This window comes from Musca vetustissima, unplaced genomic scaffold (assembly GCF_032173495.1).
Source record: "Musca vetustissima isolate MV318-11 ecotype Yass unplaced genomic scaffold, APGP_CSIRO_Mvet_v1 utg34971, whole genome shotgun sequence".
In the NCBI taxonomy this organism is placed as follows: domain Eukaryota; kingdom Metazoa; phylum Arthropoda; class Insecta; order Diptera; family Muscidae; genus Musca; species Musca vetustissima.
The window spans coordinates 53,973-79,951 of record NW_026887717.1 but is presented as its reverse complement, the minus strand read 5'-3'; the positions used below and the strand labels follow the sequence as shown (position 1 = coordinate 79,951).

General features: G+C 37.6%; 1 protein-coding gene across 1 annotated transcript in view; it reads right to left on the bottom strand.

The window, feature by feature from the left end:
* Positions 1-1,074: 1,074 nt before the first annotated feature.
* The window catches only part of LOC133335409 (nucleoprotein TPR), a 62,121-nt gene continuing 37,216 nt past the window's right edge, over positions 1,075-25,979 (bottom strand). Inside the window, exons 4-6 of the mRNA XM_061543680.1 lie at positions 12,934-13,809; positions 3,197-3,609; positions 1,075-3,130 (exon numbers count right to left, since the gene is read on the bottom strand). Coding sequence (XP_061399664.1) covers positions 1,075-3,130; positions 3,197-3,609; positions 12,934-13,809 — 3,345 coding nt within the window. The remainder of the gene's footprint in view (positions 3,131-3,196; positions 3,610-12,933; positions 13,810-25,979) is intronic.

The following is a 25,979-nucleotide window of genomic DNA, read 5'->3' as shown; positions in this document are numbered from 1 at the left end:
GGGAGCTATATCTAAATCTGAACCGATTTTCACCAAAGTTAGTACACACCATTCTATGCTTAATTCATTACGCTATGACAAATTTCGTGCAAATCAAAAGAAATATAGGGGCTGTGGTACACCATTTACATTAAATCGGACGAAAATATATATGGGAGCTATATCTAAATCAGTACCGATTTTCACGAAAGTTAGTACACATCATTGTAGGCTTAATTCAGTACGATGTGTCAAAGTTTGTGCAAATCGAAAGATATTTAGGGACTTTGGTGCAATATTTACCATAAATCGGACGAAAATATACATGGGAGCTATATCCTAATCCGAACCGATTTTCACGAAACTTGGCACACATCATTCTGGACCTAATTCAGTACTCTGTGTCAAATTTCGTGTAAATCGAAAGGTATTTAATACCTATTTGCCCATTTCTTAGAATATAATCTTTCTACTAGAAAATGAACACCATCTGTTCACTTTTTAGGATAGCCAGGCCAAATACATGTAACCAACATAAAAATTCTGCTGCAGGTAATTTTAAATTTATTTCCATGTTTTGACAGAGCCGCCCATATAAGGATCTCGGCCGATTTCAGAATATTTGAATTCGTATCTCATGGTTGGAAATGTAGTGGCTTTTTGGTCCATTAATATGTCTGTACTTGGCATTTTTAGCCACTTTATAACCACTGATCTGATTTAAACTTAATTCAATCCAATCTAGACTAACACCTGTCATAGGGTCTAATAGTACTGATTTACCTACAAAATATTCTCTTGAAGTAAAACACAATTACATTTTTTTTTAGCAAGGCGAAAGAACAAAACTTTATTCTTTACGAGTTACAATTACATATATATGTATGAATAATAATAGTAAATATTTATATATAAACATATCTGCAACTAAGCGGTACGTATATAAATCGTTATAAAGGTTATAGGATTGAAAACTAAAGAAATCCTCGGGGAAAATGTTTTCCCACAAGGAATAAATAGTCAGCATTTTGATTGGAAAGATAGAAAAGAAATTGAACACGTAGAATAAAGTCTTATCGTATGGATGACATTCGTTTATATGTTGTCATTGGGGTTGGGATTGGTGATACCAGTAGCGGGATCAGCAGCAGCTGGGGCGGTGGCGTTTGAGGTGGCTGCATTATCGGAGGATTCTTCCATTGTTGCCATAGTTGGTTCTTGTAGAGGTTCTAGTTTATTTTCATTTTCTGGAGGAGAGGGAATTGTATCTTCCTTCACTTCGGCGGGATGTCCTACAGTTGTAGCCTCCTCCTCCTTTTTCTCTTCCTCAGTTTTGGGGAAGGGTAAAGATTGCAAACGCTTGACCATTTCCTCCAAACTTTCCTCCTTGGTTTCTTCGGGTTTACGCTGCGTGATACTTTGCAGACGATCGGATTTTGAACGAGCTGCCAGTAGCTGAGTCGTGGGCTTGCTGACTGGTTTTGTGGTGGTGGTTGTGGTTTTTGGTATGGCACCCTGATGGGCCGCAATTTGACTAGGTGTGGTGGTAATGGTTACCCTTTCCGTCAATTCATCACTTACAATGCTGGAACAGGCCACATTCTTGAGGGTGGGCAGCAGAGGATCTACTACTGCCGTGGAGGTACTTGGCAAATCTGCATTATCTCTTTGCGGTGTGGAGTTGGAACGCTGCTGGCGATTGAGTTCGCGCTCGGCAATGCGATTGATCATTTGTGTACCCTTTTCCGATGTTTCTGAGAGGCGATTGATCAGCTGGCGTCCTTCTTCTTCGAGAATGCGCAAACGTTGTTCACGATTCGAGGAGATTTTCTCTATGTTTTCTATGCGCTGTTCGGTGGTTAGTTTCCCGGCTACTGGTATTTTTGAGGTAGAATTGGTTGTGGTTGAGGATGATGCTGCTGTGGCTGTTGGTTCTTCCTGAGATCCATGACGTTCGTGTAGTATATCAAGTCTTAAACCCAAACTATCACCACGATTATTGTTGTGTGATAGCTTGGTTAACAATTGACGGCTCTCCTCCTCCAGACGATGGAGACGTGCCGCCCTGCGAGCGGTATAGGCTTCTTCTTGGGCACTTAGGGGACTTTTCATCGATTGGGCTGATGTGCTGGGCCCATCCTGTAGATTTGCAGATTGCTTTGATGCATTTTCATTTGTTTTTGCATTGACGGAGGCTTCATCTTCCGACTTGCGTCCCTCCTCCTCGGTATTACTTTCAAAACTTCCCTCCCTGGAGACTGGATTGCGGCGTATACGATCCAAAGAGCAACGTAAATAATGACCCCTATCGGAGGTACGTTTAATGCGGAACAATAGCTGGCGACTTTCTTCTTCTAAACGTCCCAGACGTTCGGAACGGCGCCTGGTATATTCTTCCTCACGAGGTGTTAGGGTGCCCGATGCAGGAGCTGAACTAGCACGGGTGGTACGATCCTTACGCTTCTTATTCATTAGCTCTTCCAAGGGTACTGCATATTGAACGGGAGCCATTTCATCTTGGAAACGTCTCAACTGAACCTCCAGACGTTCTCTATTATCTGACGTCTCCAAAACCTGTTGGATCAAAGTTTTACATTGTTCCTCCAAGCGTTTAATGCGCGTTGCTCTATCATCCACAGATTCGGGGTTGGAGGCTGGTTCATCTACATCTGGTAAATCGGTGGCATTGGATCTCTCCACACTACGTCTTTGAGAGCGTCTAGAAGATCTGGCACTGCTCGATTTTGGTATGGCACCACTTGCCGAAGTACTTGGCCTTACCAAAATTGTTGCCATTTCCAGTTCTTCATCTTCATCCTCCTCCTCATCGTCGTCATCGTTGTCTTCGCCCTCTCCCACCTTCCTCCAGCCACATGTTGGTGGTGCACTATTCCATCTCAAGACCACCTCTTCAGTGTCATTTGAAGTGTTGTTGGGGTTGGCATTTGCCCTGCCGGGCGAAGTGCTCTGCATGCGTTTTATTTTACGTGAATGTTCAAACATTTCCCTCAAACGTTTGCGTCTATAGTTGACACAACCACCACTGGCAGCCCCAGTCGAAGTGGAGGCCATGGCATCGTCATCGTCCTCAACATTCACCTCCACATCCTCTTTTTCCATCGCAATGCCAGTGGCAGCATCAACATCATCCCTACCACCCACAGCTCCTTTCATTGCTCCATCTTTCACCTTTTCCTCCTCACCCTGCATTAGTGGCTCCTCATCGGACACGGGGCCACCCGAATCGCTGTAACCGCTCTCAGCCGAATTATTTGCATCTTCCAATTTACGCCTGGCAAACTCACGTCGTAAATCATCGCACTGCTCTTGACTTTCATCGTTTTTGGCACGTGCCGCCTGCCACTTGCGGCGACAGTACTCCAGTTCATCCTTCAGTTCGTGCAGCAGGCGACGTTTCTGCTGCAGCTGGTAGCGTAAAATTTGCTCCTGGGTGTGCATTTGACGATGTTGACGTTGCATTTTGCCAACCAAATGCCAAGTTTTAGTCAATTCCAAGCTGACGGTACTCAGGCGTTTCTCCTGTTCGTTTAGGCGATAGTCCAGATGGCTGTTTAATGTTTTCAGACGATTAGTTTCCTTCACCAATGACTTTTTCTCCAATATTAGATCCTGCAACAACACAAGTGTATACATGTGTGTGTGTATGTGTGTGATGGTTGGTTGATTGGTTGGTAGGTCGTAGTCGTCGAAGTTGGTTGGTTTGGTTGATTGTGTAGCCATTGGGTAGGTTATTGATAGATAATAAATCATTTTTTTAGGTTATTATTTCATTGTTGTTGTTTTTGGAGTTGTTGTACAAAGTTGCCATTACAAGTCAAGCATCGCATCATAAATGAGTTGCATGAAAAGAGATAAGAAAAAAAAGAACAAGAAGATAATTGATTAGATCTTAGTCGGATAAAAGGCAAAAGGTTAGCCATTCGGCTACTACAGCCACGTGTAAGGTTAATATTTTATTCAGAATTAAAAAATATGGAATGGGTTTTTAAATTATTCATTGGGAAAAATGTATTGGAAAAGGGATCATAAAGTAATTTTTTAATTTATATTTTCCAAAGTCCAATAGAGGGGTTGATTTTTTAAGAATATTATTCATGGTCAATCCATAGGGATGGATTTAAAAAAAAATATTTTTTCACGGATCGATTCAAGGCTTGGATTTTTTATACAAATATTTTTTCACGGTCAATCTATAGGCGTGAGGATGATAGACACCAAGCAGCGGCTCCGATTGCCTTTAACATGGCAAAGTCCAGGCCTATCTTGGTTCATCTCAATTGTGGACATTGACCTCCCGCGGTGTCACCTGGGGTTCACCCATAAGAACTATAAACAAATGGGTTGAGGCGTCAGGTTAGTTGCCCACACCTCAGAAAACCCAACCTACTACGAAAAAACAAAGAAAAAGAAAACCATACCCCCCTAATGCTGACGACCCCCGCAAACGTATAAAGGACCACAATCTGCACTTGGACCTCGTCTCCAGATTCACTCCAGTAGATAAGCGAATTGCCATAATCCACATAAAAGCAAAGCTCTTCTACATCAGTCTTATTTGCGCCCATGCTCCGACCGAAGACAAAGATGAGCAGACCAAAGACAATTTTTACGAGCGATTAGAAACAGCATATGATCGCTGCCCTGGCCATGGCATTAAAATTCAGCTAGGAGATTTTAATGTCACGGTCGGAAAATTCAGCCTTCATGAAGAAACATTCGACAACGGAATGAGGTTGATTGACTTCGCGGCAGCAAAAAACTCGGTAGTTAGCAGCACCAGATTCAAGCATCTCTATATACACAAGGCCAACTGGATTTCTCCTGATCAAGCAAGGAGAAATAAAATCGTTAATGTTGTGATAGACGGAAGGCATTCGTCCAGTGTTTTAGACGTTCGATCGATACGAGGAGCAAATATAGATTCGGATCAATACCTTGTAGCAGCCAAGGTTCGCACCCGTCTTAATGTAGCAGCAAAGATGAAATATAATGTAACACGGGAATTCGACGTCGAAAAGCTGCAAACTCATAAGGTAGCCGAGGCCTAATCCGCTCAACTTACCCACCTGCCTGACGAAAGCACTTCTTGTCCCGATAATAGTACAGAATCACAATGGCAGAGAATTGACCACTTCCTACAATCTGCAGCAAAAGCAAAAACCAAAAAAAAATGAGGTCCGAAAATTTTACCAAAGAACAAAACACCAAACCGAAGGTTTTGGTGCAGGCACATCCTCCTGTAGAGATGAAGAAGGAAACCTGGTGACAGATACAGACAGCGTGTTGAGGACCATTTTAAAAATCGTCTGGTATCAAATAGTGGCCGTGAAGAAGATACCCCAGAACCAATAATAGATGATGGTATAGAGTGTATGCCACATAGCCAAGATGAGATCAAAGAAGCACTTAATCGCAAACACAAAGGGCCAGCCGAGCTATTCTGTTGGTCAGATGCTGTTCAACTAACCCGATTGTAACTCCTTCTGTCCCTATAGAGGACTATAGAGGAATAAGTCTCCGTCCCATCGAATATAAAGTGCTATCCAGCGTGATGTGTGAACGACTGAAGCCAATGGTCAACGACATCATTGGACCATACCAATGCGGCTTCAGACCTGACAAGTCCACCATTGACCAGATATTCACTCGGCCCCAAATCTTGGATAAGACCCACGAAAAACACATCGACACATATCACATATTAATTGCCTATAAAGTCGCATTCGACTGCTCTATCCCTTCAGAGGTGTTTAAAGCCATGTCTATGTTTGGCATTCCTGCAAAATGAATACGGCTATGCAGGATAACTTTAAGTGGCACAAGGTCTGCAGTTAAAGTCGGAAAAGACCTATCGAAGCCCTTCAATACCGAACGAGGATTCAGACGCAAAGATGAACAGAAATGACACTCTGTACACCAAACAACACATGTGATTCGCCTACGCCGATGATGTAATGGGTCAAACCTTGCGAGCGGTTACAGCCACCTTTGAACAAATTGAGAAATAGTCTGCCAAAGTGTGTCTGTCAGTAAACGGCAAGAATCAGCTTGGTATTCTGGTATCAACGCGCAACGCACACGGGCCAACTTGTTATGACCAACAAATGCTACTAAGATCTAAGTAATCAGAAACAAGGCCACAAGACGCTGATACTACCCGTGATGTTATATGGATCTGAAGTATGGGTACTTGCGCAAGCAGCTGAGGCAGCTCTTGGGGTGTTTGAAAGAAAAATTCTCCGACAGATCTGCATCGACGGTGAATATCGGCGTTGAATGAACCACGAGCTTTACAATTTATACGCGTACATCCACATAGTCAGTCGTAGTGAGCTGCAGCGACTTTCAAATTGGAGGATATGCGCACAAGACCGACGCGCTTGGAAATCTTTTTTAAGCTCGGCTTATGGAACAACCGTTCTGTAACAAGCTCCAACAGTGGATTTTTCAAAGAATAGTTTTCCAAGCTCCAATAGGGACGGCGATTTTTTAAAGAATATTTTTCCAAGGTCTAATAGAGGCAGCGATTTTTTAAAGAATAGTTTTCCAAGGTCTAACAGAGGCGACGTTTTTTTAAAGAATATTTTTCTAAGCTCCAATAGAGGCGTGGTTTTTTTAAAGAATATTTTTTTAAGAATATTTTTTAGGGATTTTTAAATATTTTTTTTGGGGCACTATATAGGCGTAGATTTTTAATTTTATTTTAATTAATTTAATTTATTTTTTTTTAATTTTATATTGAAAAAAAAAAATTAAAAATAACTTTTATGGCGCATATAACTAACCAGTTTTTTACAGTTTACTTTCAGATCGTGACATTGTCCAGAACAGAAGGTAAGTCGCTAATATTCCCTAAAAAATCCTTTGAAATTAGGTTATTATGAAAATGAAAATTTAGTTTAATGTTTTTCTTATGGATATCATTCGGAGAGATAAAAACTTAAAAGGAAATTTGGTCCCAATTAGATTCATAGGACCCTGGTTGGAAGTCTTTATGGCCATAAAATATGATTGGCAAACTGATTTTTTTTTACTAAGCCAGTGTCCAAGTGTCTCAAAGTATCATACAATATCCACTGCAGATGATTGAAAATTATTACCTCAGACACATTTTAATCCAAACCCCAGAGAGGTCTGGAATCGATACTTTGATAGTGTATATTTTTAATCTATCAAAAACTACCATTCTACAATCATTAGCCTTGAGGCTAATCGAATAACCATCTAATTTTATGGCTTTTCTCCATTACTTGGTTTACTATTTTCTATGTCACCATTGTAATCTGACTTTCAAGGCCACTGAAGGGTTTCAATAATGAAAACATTTTCCTCTTTTTTTCTGTAAATTGAGTTATTTTTCATTTTCAAAAACTACAATTTTAAAATTGACTTCATTTCGCAATTTAATCCAAGGACACATGTGTCAATTCGTCACATTCCTAATATTAATAAATATCTAATGCTATATGAGGGCAGATAAAATATGAGTATCCCTGCTTAAGTGCCAGAATTCTGGTCATGTCTTCCTAAAAAAAAACGAAAATCTTGACCTCTTTGCCCATTTGCCACTCAATTATGTGAATCCCTCCGGAAAACCCTAATCAGTCATATAGAACACTTTCATCCACACAACAAAATTGTGTCTTCCTTGATGTTTAACGCCAAAAAAAAAAACTCCCAACAAACACACAACAACAAAAACACTGTCAATCAAAATACTTCCTTCCGTTTGCTGATTTTTTGTATGACACTAGCACACATACATGCCCATGTAAACATACACATGTTTGTATGTGGCATAATTTTTGCTAGTTATCCTTGTTGCCAGCCACCAACAAAAAAAGGGCAAGGAGTTTCTTTTGCGAATTTCTTCACATATTAACTCATCATTTTTGAAAAAAACGAAAAAAATTGAAAAAAACTACGACGGCAATCCGAGTACCGTATCATAAAATATGAAACTTGTTTAAGTACCAAACGCCATCACCACTAGTTGAAGAAGCTATCCTCTTCATCATCAGTTCGTCTTCGTCGCCTTGTTCTCATATTAACTATATTATTATTATGTCTCATCTATTTTGACTGAAGTTCTCCTTGTAGTGCTTTCACAGATGTTGTTATTTTGCTCCTTGGATCATTGCTGGAATGTCAAGAGGAGAAGAGGACGGGAGAATACTTTTCGTAACCATAACAACAAGAACAGCAACACCAAACACACAAAATTCCCTTGTTCTTAGTTTTCGGTTTTGTAGATGATTTTTGGGAAGTACTTGAAAATAAGTTGCCATTTCTTGTTATTGTAAATATTCCTAAGTACTTTAAATGTAAACTTGAGACTTGAACAGCAGCACTATAACACACTAACTGGGCATACGGATCATTGTGGCATTTGGTGCAAGAGACAGTGGGATATAGGGAATAACATTAAAAACAAAACATGGACCATAAGAAATATTCTTTAAACACCACGTCTCTTATAAGCCTGTAAAAAGTATTCGTTAAAAATCCAAACCACTTAAAATTCTCTAAAAAATACGCCTATAAAATATCCCTTACAAAAATCCACGCCTATAAATAGGGCCTTAAAATATTCTTTTAAAAATCCACACCTTTGGTTTTTACGTTTAACTGGCTTGTGACAGAACTTTCGTTCCATAAGCCGAGCTTAAAAAATTTCCAGGCACGTCGGTCTTTTGGGCAGTTTTTCCAGTTTGAAAGACCATATTCAGCAATTTAATCTTCCACTTGATCTTTCCATCTTATTCGTGGCCTTCTCCTTCTGCGTGAGCCATCAGCTGATTCGCTTTCATATGCCTTCTGGGCTGAGGCATCTTCATCCATTCTCACAACATGATCTAGCCAACGTAGTCGCTGCAGCTCAATACGTCTAACAATGTCGATGTCCGAGAATAACTGATACAGCTCATTCTTCATTCGCAGATCGGCCCATAGATCTTTCGGAGAATTTTTCTCTCAAACACTTCAAGAGCTGCCTCATCTGCTTGCGCAAGTACCCATGCTTCATATCCATATAAAAGCAAGGGTAGTATCAGCGTCTTGTAGAGTGTGAGTTTGGTCTGACGGGAGGTGCCCTTGCATTTGAGTTGTTTGCTAAGACCATAGTAGCATCTGTTGGCCAACACTATCCTTCTCCGAATTTCAAAACTGATGTCATTCGTTTTGTTTATGGCGGTACCAAGGTATATAAAATCCTTGACTACCTCGAAGCTGTAGTTCCCAAGTTCCACAGTTGGCCCGAGTCTACTAGACGTCTTGCGCGTTGATACCATCAGCTTGGTCTTCCCGCCATTTACTGCCAGTCTGCCACTTTGGCAGACTCCTTCTCAATTTGTTCAAAGGTGGCTGTTACCGCTCTCAGTGTTAGACCCATTACGTTGATGTCATCGGCATATTCTAGTAACATGTGTTGTTTGGTGTACAGAGTGCCATTTCTGTTCACTTTTGCCTCTCGTATGACCTTTTCCAGCAGGATGTAAAAAAGGTCACACGACAAACTGACCCCTTGTCTGAATCCTCGTTCGGTATTAAAGGGCTCCGAGAGATCCTTTCCGACTTTAACTGCTGATCTTGTGCCAGTTAAAATTATCCTGCATAGCCGTATTAATTTTACAGGAATGCCAAACGCAGACATGGCTTTATACACCTCTGAAGGGATATGGCTGTCGAATGCGGCGAATTGGTGGAATGTATCGATGTGTTTTTTCGTGGGGTTTTTTCAAGGATGTGGCGCAGAGTGAAAATCTGGTCAATGGTGGACTTGCCAGGTCTGAAGCCACATTGGTATGGTCCAATGATGTCATTGACCATTGGCTTCAGTCGTTCACACGCTGGATAGCACTTTATATGCGATGGGAAGGAGACTTATTGTACTAATCAGCTGGTGCATGCTCCTTACCAGCATCTGACCACGAGTCTTGAATAGTTCGGCATGTAACCCATCAGCACCCGCTGCTTTATTATACTTCAGGCGATTGATTGCTATTCTGACTTAATCTTGGCTAGGTGGTATACACTCTATACCGCTACAATTTGATACCAGAAGCTGTCTGTATCTGTCACCAGGTTTCCTTCTTCATCTCTACAGGCGATTTTGGTAAGCGTTGAAAAAATATTTTTTAAAAATCGACGCCTTTGGCAAGCGTTGAAAAAGTATTCATTGAAAAATCAAAGCCTTGAAATTTGTTTTTTTAAATCCACGCCTTGAAAAAATTTTTATTTAAATCCACGCCTTGATTGTTTTTTAATCCCTTGAAAATTTTTTTTTTTTTTTTTTTTTTTAAATCCACGCCTTGATTTTTTTTTTACATCCACGCTTGACAATTTTTTTTTAGAATCCACGCCTTGACATTTTTTTTTAAATCCACGCCTTGAAAAAATATTCTTTACAAAATCGACACCTTAAAAAATATTCTTTAAAAAATCGAGGCTTGCAAAAATATTCTTTAAAAAATCGACGACTTGAAAAAATATTCTTTAAAAAATCGACGCCTTGAAAAAATATTCTTTAAAAAATCCACGCCTTGAAAAAATATTCTTTAAAAGATCCAGGCCTCTTATAGGCCATCCACGCTTTGAAAAAATATTCTTTAAAAGATCCACGCCTCATATAGGCCATCCACGCCTTGAAAAAAATTTTCTTTAAAAGATCCACGCGTCTTATAGGCCATCCACGCCTTGAATAAATATTATTTAAAAAAATCCACGCCTCTTATAGGCCTTGAAAAAATTTTCTTTAAAAAATCCACGCCTCTTATAGGCCTTGAAAAAATATTCTTTAAAAAATCCACGCCTCTTATAGGCCTTGAAAAAATATTCTTTAAAAAATCCACGCCTCTTATAGGCCTTGAAAAAATATTCTTTAAAAAATCCACGCCTCTTACAGGCCTTGAAAAAATATTATTTAAAAAATCCACGCCTCTTGATACACCCTCAGACAATTCTTTGAAAAATCCACGCCTCTTGTAGGTCTTGGAAATATATTCCACTGTCCTTGTATGGCCTTTGTTGCTCATAATTATAAGTAACTTGACACGATTACTAAAAATTCTCCATGAACGAACTTTTTGGAATTTTTTTTTTCAAAAGAGGCTGTAAGAGGGCAAGTTAAGGTTTAGCTATCATTGCCAGGCGCACACACACAACCACTACCACACATAAGGCAAACATTTCCAAATGCTCCTGAAGCTAAAGTAGTAATTGAATTTATTGTCTAACTCCTTTGGGGTTTCTTCAATGGCAGATTATGTTCCTTGGCAGGATGATGGCGATGATGGAGCCGAGTTCGAATCAAACCAACCACCAAAATTTACCGTAAACGGAAAGCCATAATATTGAGGAAGTAAATGGTAAAATAATGTCGAAATATTGTGTGTGGTAAGTTATAAGTTTAGGTGTTTCCTTATAGCCGATGATAGGAGGGAGGGAGAGGGAAAGGAATGCTCATCCTTGCTTCGAAAACTTCGAAGAGCATACACCACTAGACATAAATAACTTTAGCTAAAATAAAATGATTTTTTCTGATGCTAAAGAAGGAATACCTTCGGAACCGAAAAGGATAACAAAAACATCGAACGGGTGGATTATATTAGTATTAATGTTTTCATATTGTAGGTTTTATGGGATACGACGATACGAAGGAGATGAAAACAAATATTGATGCTATTTTCCCCAATAACCACCTATTCTTGACTTTGTTTGAAATAAATATTAAGAGCAATGGTTTTGAGAATAGCCCTGCAAACATTTTCAAGTGAGTTAGAAAAATGCAATGGAAAATATGTTTTTTAATTCTGGGAGATCGGAAAGTAAAGAAAATTTTCCTGACGGCCTACCAAAAAATTTTCCTCTTTATTCAATTTACAAAGCTTATATTTGGGCAGTAATTTCAAAGGGTCGAAATTGAGGTTTGTTTTTAAGCCATATTCCGCCATTCTCCAATATTACAAAGTAGTAGACCGGCTTCCAGCTCCGAAACAACCCCTCAAATGAAATAAATATTCCCCTCTTTTAAATATAACTAAAATTGTTCACTGGGTCATTTTTTTGCAAAAAGCAAATTTATGTGCCCACGAGTGTGTGTGTGTGCCTGTGTGTAAATATGTGTTAGGATTTATGGTTATTCGACAAGTTGTTATAGCTGTCTATGTTTATTGGTTTTTCCCTGTTCATCTTCGGCCTGCATCTGGATATCTGGTGGTCAAGTGTATCGATTTGTAAACGGAATATTTTATGAGCTCAGAGGGAGAGGGGTGGTTGGTAGTTTCAGTTTTCCATTCGCCTCATGTGTTTAGTTAATTGCGAACAAGTAATAGTTCGGTATAGATTTCTTGATAAATAATGTCTGACTGTAATAAATATGTGTTTTCAGACAGAAAGTATTTAAGATATTTTTAGTTTTTCAACACGCGCTAATGCCATTTGTCTATGGTGTAGCAAAGAGAGGGGGAAGAGGTATTTTATTTAGGGAAATAAAAGAAAAATATATTTTTGAAGAAAAGCATTCCGTGGTCTTTAAAAGGCATGGGTTTTTTTAAGAATATTTTCTGAAGGCCTATAAGAGGCGTGGATTTTTCAAAGAATATTTCTTCAAGGGTCATCCATAGGCGTGGATTTTTTAAAGAATATTTTTTCAATGGCCTTCCACAGGCGTGAATTTTTATTTTAAGGAATATTTTTCTAGTGGCCTTCCACAGGCGTGAATTTTTATTTTAAGGAATATTTTTCCAGTGGCCTTCCACAGGCGTGAATTTTTATTTTAAGGAATATTTTTCCAGTGACCTTCCACAGGCGTGAATTTTTATTTTAAGGAATATTTTTCCAGTGGCCTTCCACAGGCGTGGATTTTTTAAAGAATATTTCTTCAACGACATTCTTTCTTAACTTAAAAAAAATTTTACCCCACCCCCTACTTACCTTCAATTTCAAATATGTCTTGCTGACGCTTAGCTCCGCCTTGGGTCCGTACGGTGTCTGTACCGATTTATAGCAATCTTCGCCTTTACCGTTCTCCTCGAATTTCACCGGATCGATGTGATGATGATTAAGTAGCTCAACTAAAACGCGCCAAACTTTTGGTAGATTGCCAATAATTTCTTGGGTTGAGGCAACTTTTGCCATGACACTGGGATCATTGAATTTCAGAGTAGCACTGCCACTGCCACCGGCGGCGGTGGTGGTGTTCGTGGATTTTTTAATGTTATTCGAACTTTTACGATGATGTGAGTGATGTTGCTTTTTGCTCTTAGTTTGTTGTAAAGTAATGCCACTAACTTTTTCATTAGTGGCAAATGCAACATCTGAGCTAGCCGTGGCAGAAGCTGCTGAACCTGCAACTACAGCAGCATCGGTATTATCAATATTTTCTGGTTGTTGTTGCTGTTCGGATGCACTGGTTACAGTTTGCTCGGAGTTGCTTGCTAATATCATATTTTCATTATCAACTTCGTCGTTTTCTTCGCCATCTTCCTCGTCCTGCGAACTACAGCTACTATTATCTTCAGAGACAATTTTTGTCTCCTCATTGGCAGTCGCGTTTTCCTTATGGGTCATTTCTTTGCTAACTTGGCGGCATAATGCGTTGGCCCGTTCATCCTCATTCATGCCTGTCGTATCTTTAACGCTGGCTTGCTCAACTAATTCGAATAATAATTTTGGCAATGTGGCACCATCCGTACACTCCTTAGTTGCCATGTCATTTAGCAATGTGCGATTCTCCTCCAGCATGGTTGTCAGTCTATCGATGTCTAAATTGTTTTTGCCATTAAAACCCATCACCATTTGACTGAAGAGCTATTTGGAAAACGGGAAAGATAGAAAAAAGACGAAAAAATACAATTTTGAAAAAAAACTGGTTAAAACAACATTCTGGGGGTAAAAACACAAAACAACAACAACAACAAAAAGCATTATGCAAGAACTTGCAACTAGGAGTAGGTACTAGTTAGTGGTAAGTATAGATAGTAAAAGTTTTAGTAGTTTCACTAAAACACTCAGGGCCATGGTGGTGAAAAGTAGAAGTTCGGGAGATAGGGTTGCCAAGAAAATCTTGTTTAAAAATCCTCTACTTGATAAAAAAATCACAAAAAAAATAACACCTATGGGAAGCCTTGAAAAAATGTCCACAAAAAATATTCTTAAAAAATCCACGCCTATACGAAGCCTAGAAAAAATATTCACAAAAAAATATTCTGAAACCAGTGAGGAAAGTAGTAAAGTCGGACCCTTCACCACTTTGCGTATATTCAACAGATGAATCCTACCAAACGTTGAACGACCATTAACACGAAAATGGATCAATAAACATGTCATTCTGCAACCTATACTAAATTTTTCATTTGGTCAGATATAGGGTTGCTTATATATAAGCTATATCAAAATCTGAGCCGATTTCAATGATACTTGCTACACTACTTAGCTACACTTCATTGTAACAAATTGTGTGGCAATCGCACAAACTGTGGGTCTTTAGTGTAAAATTTACATAAAATCGGAAGAAAAGATATATAGCAGCTATATCTAAATCTGAACCGATATTTAGGAAACTTAACACACATCATGCTAGAACAAATTCAGTACGCTGTACTAAATTTCGTGTAAATCGAACGATATATAGGGACTTTGGTACACCATTTACATAAAATCGGAAGTAAAGATATATAGCAGCTATATCTAAATCTGAACTAATTTTCACGAAACGTAGCACACATCATTCTAGACCTTATTTAGTACACTATACCAAATTTCGTGCAAATCAAAAGATATATAGGGACTTTGGTGCACCATTTCCATTAAATCGGACGAAAATATATATAGGAGCTATATCTAAATCTGGACCGATATTCAGGAAACTCAACACACACCATTATAGACCTAATTCATTACGCTATGCCAAACTTCGTGCAAATCGAAAGATATATAGGGACTTTGGTACACCATTTACATAATATCGGAAGAAAAGATATATAGCAGCTATATCGAAATCTGAACCGATTTTCACGAAACTTAGCACACATCATTCTAGACCTTATTTAGTACACTATACCAAATTTCGTGCAAATCAAAAGATATATAGGGACTTTGGTGCACCATTTCCATTAAATCGGACGAAAATATATATAGGAGCTATATCTAATATATAGGGTAGGAAAGATATATAGGGTCTTTGGTACACCATTTACATAAAATCGGAAGAAAAGATATATAGCAGCGATATCTAAATCTAAACCGATTTTCCCGAAACTTAGCACACATCATTCTACACCTAATTCATTACGCTATGCCAAATTTCGTGCAAATCGAAAGATATATAGGGACTTTGGTACACCATTTACATTAAATCGGACGAAAATATATATGGGCGCTATATCTAAATCTGGACCGATTTTCACAAAACTTAACACACATCATTCTAGACCTTATTTAGTACACTATACCAAATTTCGTGCAAATCAAAAGATATATAGGGACTTTGGTGCACCATTTCCATTAAATCGGACGAAAATATATATAGGAGCTATATCTAATATATAGGGTAGGAAAGATATATAGGGTCTTTGGTACACCATTTACATAAAATCGGAAGAAAAGATATATAGCAGCGATATCTAAATCTAAACCGATTTTCCCGAAACTTAGCACACATCATTCTACACCTAATTCATTACGCTATGCCAAATTTCGTGCAAATCGAAAGATATATAGGGACTTTGGTACACCATTTACTTAAAATCGGACGAAAATATATATGGGAGCTATATCTAAATCTGGACCGATTTTCACAAAACTTAACACACATCATTCTAGACCTAATTCATTACACTATGTCAAATTTCGTGCAAATCCAAAGATATATAGGGACTTTGGTACACCATTTACATTAAATCGGACGAAAATATATATGGGAGCTATATCTAAATCTGAACCGATTTTTCTCAATTTTAATAGGGTTCGTCCTTGGGCCAAATAAGTGACCTATGTCAAATTTCATCCAATTCGGATCATAAATGCGACCTGTAGTTTGTTTACAATTTAACATGGTGTGGTGAAGGGTATAAAAATCAGACTAAAAATATTCGGCCTTTGTGAGAGCCTTGAAATATTATTCTTTAAAAAATCCACGCCTTTGGATGATCCTTATAAAACGACTCAGAAAGTTATGGTAGTCATGGTATACACTGTAACCACCCGCATTATTGGACCATTGGACTAGTTGCTGTTTAGTTGTTGTTACTTTTTTGTGGTTATTAACAGCAGTTGAGCTAGTCAATGTTGGCAGTAAAAATCCTATACTTTTAGCCAACTCAATAAGGTAGGAATACAAAAGATTTTGCCAGGGATGGGACCTTTAAATTATCTTCTATGTGACATCATTTCAAAACCAACTATATATAGGATGTCCAAGGACGTTCTGCTAATATAGATAGTCTGAAGATGATATCCTATTTGTAGCGGGCGTATAGTTTGATACTCCCATCCCTGTTATCTCATACGTGCCTCCTCCAACACGCACTCTAACATTTTCCAGTTTATTCTCTTGTTATATTAGCAATGTGAAGATGTGTTGGTGAGTACTTCGATGTGAGTGTTTTGTTTCGCCAGAAACATCCACACACACACTGTATATGGTTGTTTGTTTGTATACACTTATCAATGCCTTTGCACGTTCATCACACTATTCATGGAACTTTCCTAGCCAGCCATCAATCTATTCAACTATACATCCATCCGTCCATTCTTTCCAGCCACTCTCAGATGGTTGATTAGTTTTTTTTTTCTCCAACGCTCGCTCTGCATTCATGTCGTAGAAGATGATGATTTTTAGAGAAGTAACTTTCAATTTAATGGCATGCTCCTAAAGACAATACTAAAACCGCTACTCGGTGCAGCTACTCGTCAATGGCAGCTCTAACACAATAAGGATCAAAAGCAAATGCAACTCAATGTAGGCGAAGTGATACGTCAAGCTGTAGTAGAGTTCAATACTAAAAATGTATGCTTCGAAGCCAATTTTTAAAAATTTTGCAGCAAAATTCAAATGGAATATGGCAAAAAAGGTGGAAGATTTAATTTAAACACAAATTAACGGTGAAAAATCCTTCAAGGCCTAACATAGGCATGGTTTTTTTTAATAATATTTTTCAAGGCCTATAAGAGGCGGGGATTTTCCCAAGAATATTTTTCAAAGCCTCCCAGAGGCGTGAATTTTTTAAAGAAGATTTTTTCAGGGCCAAAAAAACCGGGCATTTTTGGAAAAATATTTTTTCAATGCCTAAAAGCGGATTGGCTTTTCCAAAGAATATATTTTCAAGGCCTACAAGAGGCGTGGATTTGTTAAAGAATATTTTTTCAAGGCCTACAGGAGGCGTGGATTTATTAAAGAATATTTTTTCAAGGCCTACAGGAGGCGTGGATTTGTTAAAGAATATTTTTTCAAGGCCTACAGGAGGCGTGGATTTGTTAAAGAATATTTTTCAAGGCCTACAAGAGGCGTGGATTTGTTAAAGAATATTTTTCAAGGCCTACAAGAGGCGTGGATTTGTTAAAGAATATTTTTTCAAGGCCTACAAGAGGCGTGGATTTGTTAAAGAATATTTTTTCAAGGCCTACAAGAGGCGTGGATTTGTTAAAGAATATTTTTTCAAGGCCTACAAGACAAGGCTACAAGAGGCGTGGATTTTTTAAAGAATATTTTTTCAAGGCCTACAAGAGGCGTGGATTTTTTAAAGAATATTTTTTCAAGGCCTACAAGAGGCGTGGATTTTTTAAAGAATATTTTTTCAAGAACTAGAATAGGCATGGATTTTTTCAAGGCCTACAAGAGGCGTGGATTTGTTAAAGAATATTTTTTCAAGGCCTACAAGAGGCGTGGATTTGTTAAAGAATATTTTTTCAAGGCCTACAAGAGGCGTGGATTTGTTAAAGAATATTTTTTCAAGGCCTACAAGAGGCGTGGATTTGTTAAAGAATATTTTTTCAAGGCCTACAAGAGGCGTGGATTTGTTAAAGAATATTTTTTCAAGGCCTACAAGAGGCGTGGATTTGTTAAAGAATATTTTTTCAAGGCCTACAAGAGGCGTGGATTTGTTAAAGAATATTTTTTTAAGGCCTACAAGAGGCGTGGATTTGTTAAAGAATATTTTTTCAAGGCCTACAAGAGGCGTGGATTTGTTAAAGAATATTTTTTCAAGGCCTACAAAAGGCGTGGATTTATTAAAGAATATTTTTTTAAGGCCTACAAGAGGCGTGGATTTGTTAAAGAATATTTTTTTAAGGCCTACAAGAGGCGTGGATTTGTTAAAGAATATTTTTTCAAGGCCTACAAGAGGCGTGGATTTGTTAAAGAATATTTTTTCAAGGCCTACAAGAGGCGTGGATTTGTTAAAGAATATTTTTTTAAGGCCTACAAGAGGCGTGGATTTGTTAAACAATATTTTTTCAAGGCCTACAAGAGGCGTTGATTTGTTAAACAATATTTTTTTGGTCCTTGGAAAATGTTCTTTAAAAAATCCACGTCATTTTTGGTCCTTGGAAAATATTCTTTAAAAAATCCAAGCCTTCTTGTAGTCCTCGAAAAAAATTTGTTATTATACCCTACAAAACTATGTTGTCCTTTGTGCAGAAAATATTCTTTAAAAAATCTCAAGCAGAATCGATCTAGACATGTGTGTCCGTCCGTCTGTCCAAAAAAATTTATTATTTTGCATGTAGAATACAAAACTATTGTTTTTGGTGAAGGCGTAAAATTACTTAATTTTTGTATGTTTTTCTTTGTGTAGCCCCAGGAGTTTGTAACGCCATTTTCATAAAGATTGGTCAATATTTAGCCGGTAAAATGACCTTTAAATTGATACCAATTCCTTTAATGTATACCTTAAATATTTGCAGGTGCTTATACTGTATTATTTATATCTCGACTAGCAGATGAAATTTTCGAGATTCTAGACAACGCCTGTGTGTTATTCATTTTGTGAAGTGAACCGGTAAAGGGAATCGTCTGTCCATTATAATTTGTAAACACGATACAGACCACAGTTATGTCCTATTAACAAAAAACTATTCTTTAAAAAAATCAACCCTGTATTGGCCATTAAAAAAATATTCTTTGAAAAATCCACGCCTTATTGTGGTCCTCGAGAAAATATTCTTTAGAAAAGCTACCCCTCTTTTAGGCCTTAAAAAAGTATTCTTTAAACAATCCACGGCTTCTTATGGTATTGAAAAAACTTTTTTAAAAAATGCACGCCTTGCTGAGGCCCTTGAAAAAATATTCTTTAAAAAATCCGCTCTTTGTTGTGGTCCCTAAAAAAAGCTCCTTGTTGTGGAGCTTTAAAAAAGCCAGCCTATAAAAACATCATCACATCCCATTGATTATTCACATCGTATCAACCCCCAAAATTATGCTACAATTTTTTTTTTTTTTCTTTTTGAACGCCTCAACCTATACATATATAAAAAAATAGCAAATAAAACAAACTTATGAATTTGTTGACGAAGTTTCAGGTTTTTTATAGACAAATTCAAACGGTTTTTAAATTACATGCAAACACCACGCAACTTTTTTTCTTGTTCACTCACTCACACAAATACAAACCAAAACACACACCAGAACACCAAACAAAAAAACACTAACGTGAAAAAACGAACTCTTCACTAACACATTTAGGGGAAACAAAAACTTTGTCTTGTTCAAACACTTTATCCTTTACTAATTCTAACACAAAACAAACAAAATTCATATGATGCACACACGCACACACTCTCTAACACCAACATATTCACAAAAGTGCTAACAACTTACTCATACACACACATATGGTTATTCAAAGTATTACATACAAATCATAAGTTTTTAACCATGTTGGGGTGAAGGGGGGTGGGTAGTTGGATGTTCGCTCGTTCGCCCTTTCAGATGAGTGAAGGAAAAAAATGTTTTTGGGTTTTCGGAAAAACTTTAGCATCATGAGCTTTACACAGTGGGATGATACCCTACACTGCTACAATCAAAAACCAGTAAGGGAAGTAGTAAAGTCGGACTGGGCCGACTATATGATACCCTTCACCACTTTGGGTATATTCTACATATTTATCATAGCAGACGTACGTGTTTGTTATATATCTATATCTGAACCGATTTCAGGGAAACTTGCCAGAGACTAATTTATATTACTTCTGTGCGTTGTGTCAATGGGCCTAGCAACATCATTCTAGACTTAATTCGTGCAAATCGAAACATATATAGGGACTTTGGTGCACCAATTACATCAAATCGGACGAAAATATATATGGGAACTACATCTAAATCTGAACCGATTTTCATGAAACTTAGAACACATTATTACAGACACAATTCAGTACGCTATGCCAAATTTCGTGCAAATCGAAAGATATATAGGGTCTTTGATGCACAAACTACCTTAAATCGGATGAATATATGGGACCTATATCTAAATCTGAACCGATTTTCACGAAACCCTGCGCACATCATTCTACACTTAATGCAGTACGCTATGCCAAATTTCGTGCAAATCGAAGGATATATACAGACTTTGGTACACCATCTACCTTAAATCGGACGAAGAGATATATGGGAGCTATATCTAAATCTGAACCGATTTTCACGAAACCCTGCGCACATCATTCTGCACTTAATGCAGTACGCTATGTCAAATTTCGTGCAAATCGAAAGATATATAGGGACTTTGGTACACAATTTACCTAAAATCGGGCGAAACTATATATGGGAGCTATATCTAAATCTTTACCGATTTTCACGAAACTTGACACACATCATTCTAGACCTTAGTCATTACGCTGTGCCAAATTTCGTGCAAATCGAAAGATATATAGGGATTTTAGAGGACTATTTACCTAAAATCGGCGAAACTATAAATGGGAGCTATATCTAAATCTGAACCGATTTTCACGAAACTTAACACACATCATTCTAGACCTTAGTCATTACACTGTGCCAAATTTCGTGCAAATCGAAAGATATATAGGGACTTTAGAGGACTATTTACCTAAAATCGAGCGAAACTATATATGGGAGCTATATCAAAATCTGAACCGATTTTCACGAAACTTTATATCTAAATCTGACCCGATTTTCACGAAACTTTGCACACATCATTCTAGACCTTAGTCATTACGCTGTGCCAAATTTCGTGCAAATCGAGGACTATTTACCTAAAATCGGACGAAAATATATATGGGAACTTCATCTAAATCTGAACCGATTTTCATGAAACTTTGCACACATTATTACAGACACAATTCAGTACGCTATGCCAAATTTCGTGCAAATCGAAAGATATATAGGGTCTTTGATGCACAAATTACCTTAATACGGATGAATATATGGGAGCTATATCTACATCAGAACCGATTTTCACGAAACCCTGCGCACATCATTCTACACTTAATGCAGTACGCTATGCCAAATTTCGTTCAAATCGAAAGATATATAGAGACTTTAGTACACCATCTACCTTAAATCGGACGAAGAGATATATGGGAGCTATATCTAAATCTGAACCGATTTTCACGAAACCCGGCACACATCATTCTACACTTAATTCAGTACGCTATGCCAAATTTCGTGCAAATCGAAAGATATATAGGGACTTTGGTACACAATTTACCTAAAATCGGGCGAAACTATATATGGGAGCTATATCTAAATCTTAACCGATTTTCACGAAACTTGACACACAAAGATATATAGGGTCTTTGATGCACAAATTACCTTAATACGGATGAATATATGGGAGCTATATCTACATCAGAACCGATTTTCACGAAACCCTGCGCACATCATTCTACACTTAATGCAGTACGCTATGCCAAATTTCGTGCAAATCGAAAGATATTTAGAGATTTTGGTACACCATCTACCTTAAATCGGACGAAGAGATATATGGGAGCTATATCTAAATCTGAACCGATTTTCACGAAACCCTGCACACATCATTCTACACTTAATTCAGTACGCTATGCCAAATTTCGTGCAAATCGAAAGATATACCTAAAATCGGGCGAAACTATATATGGGAGCTATATCTAAATCTTAACCGATTTTCACGAAACTTTGCACACATCATTCTAGACCTTAGTCATTACACTGTGCCAAATTTCGTGCAAATCAAAATATATATAGGGACTTTAGAGGACTATTTACCTAAAATCGGGCGAAACTATATATGGGAGCTATATCTAAATCTGAACTGATTTTCACGAAACTTTATATCTAATTTTGAACCGATTTTCACGAAACTTTGCACACATCATTCTAGACCTTAGTCATTACTCTGTGCCAAATTTCGTGCAAATCGAATGATATATAGGGAATTTAGAGGACTATTTACCTAAAATCGGCAAAACTATATATGGGAGCTATATCTAAATCTGAACCGATTTTCACGAAACTTAACACACATCATTCTAGACCTTAGTCATTACGCTGTGACAAATTTCCTGCAAATCGAAAGATATATAGGGAATTTAGAGGACTATTTACCTAAAATCGGGCGAAACTATATATGGGAGCTGTACGTAAATCTGAACCGATTTTCACGAAACTTTGCACACATCATTCTAGACTTAATTCAGTACGCTATGCCAAATTTCGTGCAAATCGAAAGATATATAGGGACTTTGGTACACCATTTACCTTAAATCGGACGAAAATATATATGGGAGCTATACCTAAATCTGAACCGATTTTTCCCAATTTCAATAGGGTTCGTCCTTGGGCGAAACAAATGAGCTGTGCCAAATTCCATCCAATTAGGATCATAAATGCGACCTGTACTTTGTTTACAATTTAACATGGACAGACGGACAGACAGACGAACGGACATGCATACATCGACTCAGAAAGTGATTCTATGCATATTCTCACAATTTGTTACACAAATTACATCTGTGGTACAGGGTATGCACAAAGACATAATACCCTGTACCACAGTGTGGTGAAGTGGTGAATTATTTCTGGAAATTATTTCCTGAAGCCCTGAACGTTAGTCCAAACATTTCTTAACGTTTTCAGACTCGAATTAGTGTGGACCAAGTGGACAAAAACATTCACCTCTTACCGACTTTTATCCCTCCCTACCCCCTTATGTATGTGAGTGTGTTTCCACTTTTTTTGTTTCAAACAAAAATTTCTTCTATTACAAGTCCATGATGCTGCTGCCGGTGATGATGTCTATGGACGTCAATAAAAAGGGACTCCCAACATCAAACTGCCTCCGCACAAAAAAAATATATTTTTGAAAGTGTGTCGAAATTATTTGCTTAGTGCTTGAGTTGATTGATTTTGGTTTATTTCCCTGAAGTTTACAACACCCTATTTTCAACATCGTTTTTTTTTTTCTTTCTGTGTTGGGTGAGTGTTGAGTTGGTCTTTGGGTGTTTGAATGTTGGTCGGTTGGCTGATTCGATTTGATAGCTGTTATTGTATGGCAAATTGCTAGGAGGATTTCTCTCTATGTGTGTGTGTGAGTTTGAGTTTTTCCACTGCTACCACTTTTCAAACATTTTTTTTTGTTGAGCACTTTTGTGTGTGTGTGTTTTTGTAGCGCAAAATAATGCCAGAATATTTGAATGAAATGCTTGAATTTCAAATTTATTTCCAAATGCTTGTTTTCTTTTTTATTCGCCTCTTCGATTTGTTACACAAATTACATTTGAATATGTTTCTTTGTCAATGACAAAAAATGTGTGTGTTTTGTTTGTTATTGAATTAGCGAATAATAACCGACCGACCGACAGACAGACAGATATTTTAATAATATTTGCTATTTTGTATGTGAAGAGCTAACACTTGAAATTGTAATAACTTTTGAGTGTGATAAGTAGATGAAATTTATTGAGAGTACAACAAACACACACTCACAAACACACATAAGTGAATTTTTTGTCAAGGAGATTTAGCTGTCATAAAAAAATTTGAAGATATATCAACTTTAAATATAGAGGGGGAATATTCAGTTCTAGAGTTGTAGTAATAAGTTATTATATTACTATTTCCGATCTCACCCAAACATTATAAGGATTTAACAAGTGAAAAAGTCCTTAACTTCGGCTGGGCCAAACTTTTTATACCTTCCACCAACACCACGTGATGATGTGCATTCAAAATTCCTTAAACGGGTCGAGACCTTATATAGCAACTTGTTGTTGAATAATCTGGCATACGGGTTGTTCATGCTCTAAAAAACGTTTTTCGAATTACAGACACTCAGGTTAGGAAAAATTAAGTGTGGATCACCACATACCGCAAACTAAATCGGTCATTTGGATGGGGATATATTTTAAAATATTTATCCAAATTGAATATCTTCTTTGAGAAAATTCGGTTAAATAATAACCCCGGGAGGGACCTTTATGTTGGGCGATATTTCAAAGCCTTCGAAATATTGGCAATGTGACACTACTTTATTATGGAGGCTATGTAAACACATGGACCCATATTGATAATTTTCTATATACAGGGCCTTTATACCAAATTACAGCCATATCGATGGGGTCTCCGGTGAATATTTCGATGTGTTGGAAATGGAATGACAAATTTAATATATAAATAAAAAAATAACGGACCGAATTTTGTATACCCTCCTCCAAGTAGCCTGCATTCACAGTTGGATCCTTCATGTGGTCAAGGAAAACCAATGTTCCCAAAAACTGGTGTAGAAAGTTGAAAATACCGAAAATTCAACGGGACATTTGTATGAAAGCTATTTAAACACACTAACCTATTTTGAATAAATTCTGGAAGGTTTTTTTACCGATATGCCACTTTGATGAGAAAATTAGGTTAAAAATTTATTAATACCGAAAATGAGGTTATAGCAAAACATGGACCTATATAGAATGTTTTCTACTCTTCAATATTCCGAAATGCTGAATGAAAGTCAGACGATTAGAAACTTCCAAATACTTTTGTGCTACCCTTATATAGGGGCTATGTCAAAACATGTCTGTATTTATATATGTCAGCGCTTAAGAAACCTATATGCCAAATTACAGTCACATTTGTGGGATAATGCCCTCAAAATATCGTAAAATAGTCCGAAGCTATACGAAAGCTATGTTGTCAGGGTATTATAGCTTTGTGCAGCCCCAAGAGTTTGTAACGCCGCGAAATATTGGTCCTAGACCCACCTTTAAGTATACCGATCGTCATATCTCGACTAGATGAGTCGATCTAGACATGTGTGTCCGTCCGTCTGTCCGTCTGTCCATTATAATTTGTAAACACGATACAGGCCGCAGTTATGGACCAATCTTCACTAAATTTTGCATGTAGGATGGGTTCTGCCCAATGAAGACCCCTATTGGTAAATATCGGTTAATATTTAGGGGATGAAATGGACCAAAAACTACATTTTTGTCTGATTTTCTGGTCGCTTTAGAGGCCGCAATTATGGCCCAAACACCGCGAATTTCTACATGGAGAAGGGGATTGGGCCAAAGACTAAGCATGCCTGTTTTGATAAACATCGATCAATATTTAGGGGGTCAAATGGACCCTAACTTTTGTGTGAAAAATGACAAAATTTATATTCTATAGCGTATATATATTTACTCCTGAAGGACATAGACCCGAGAAGTTGATAGTATATCCAAGAGGAGTGGTTGATCTTTAAATTGATACCAATTATATTGTCGTATGTACTCAGATGTGGGAGTTACATTTAAATATTTACGTACTCAGATATTATTTAGTAACACATTACCACACTGGAGGCGGAAATACAGCGCGGATCGCTTTGATAATTTCCATAAGGATCCAGGAATGGTCAAGGATAACGCCTATAATTTTCGGTGATGATCAGATAATAATATTGGGAAGAGGTGGACCGAAAACTTAATTTTTTGTGTTTTTTCTAGTCCATATATAGTCCACAATTGAAAGTCGAACATCATAACACAACCCACCGTGAAGGGAATCTGGACAA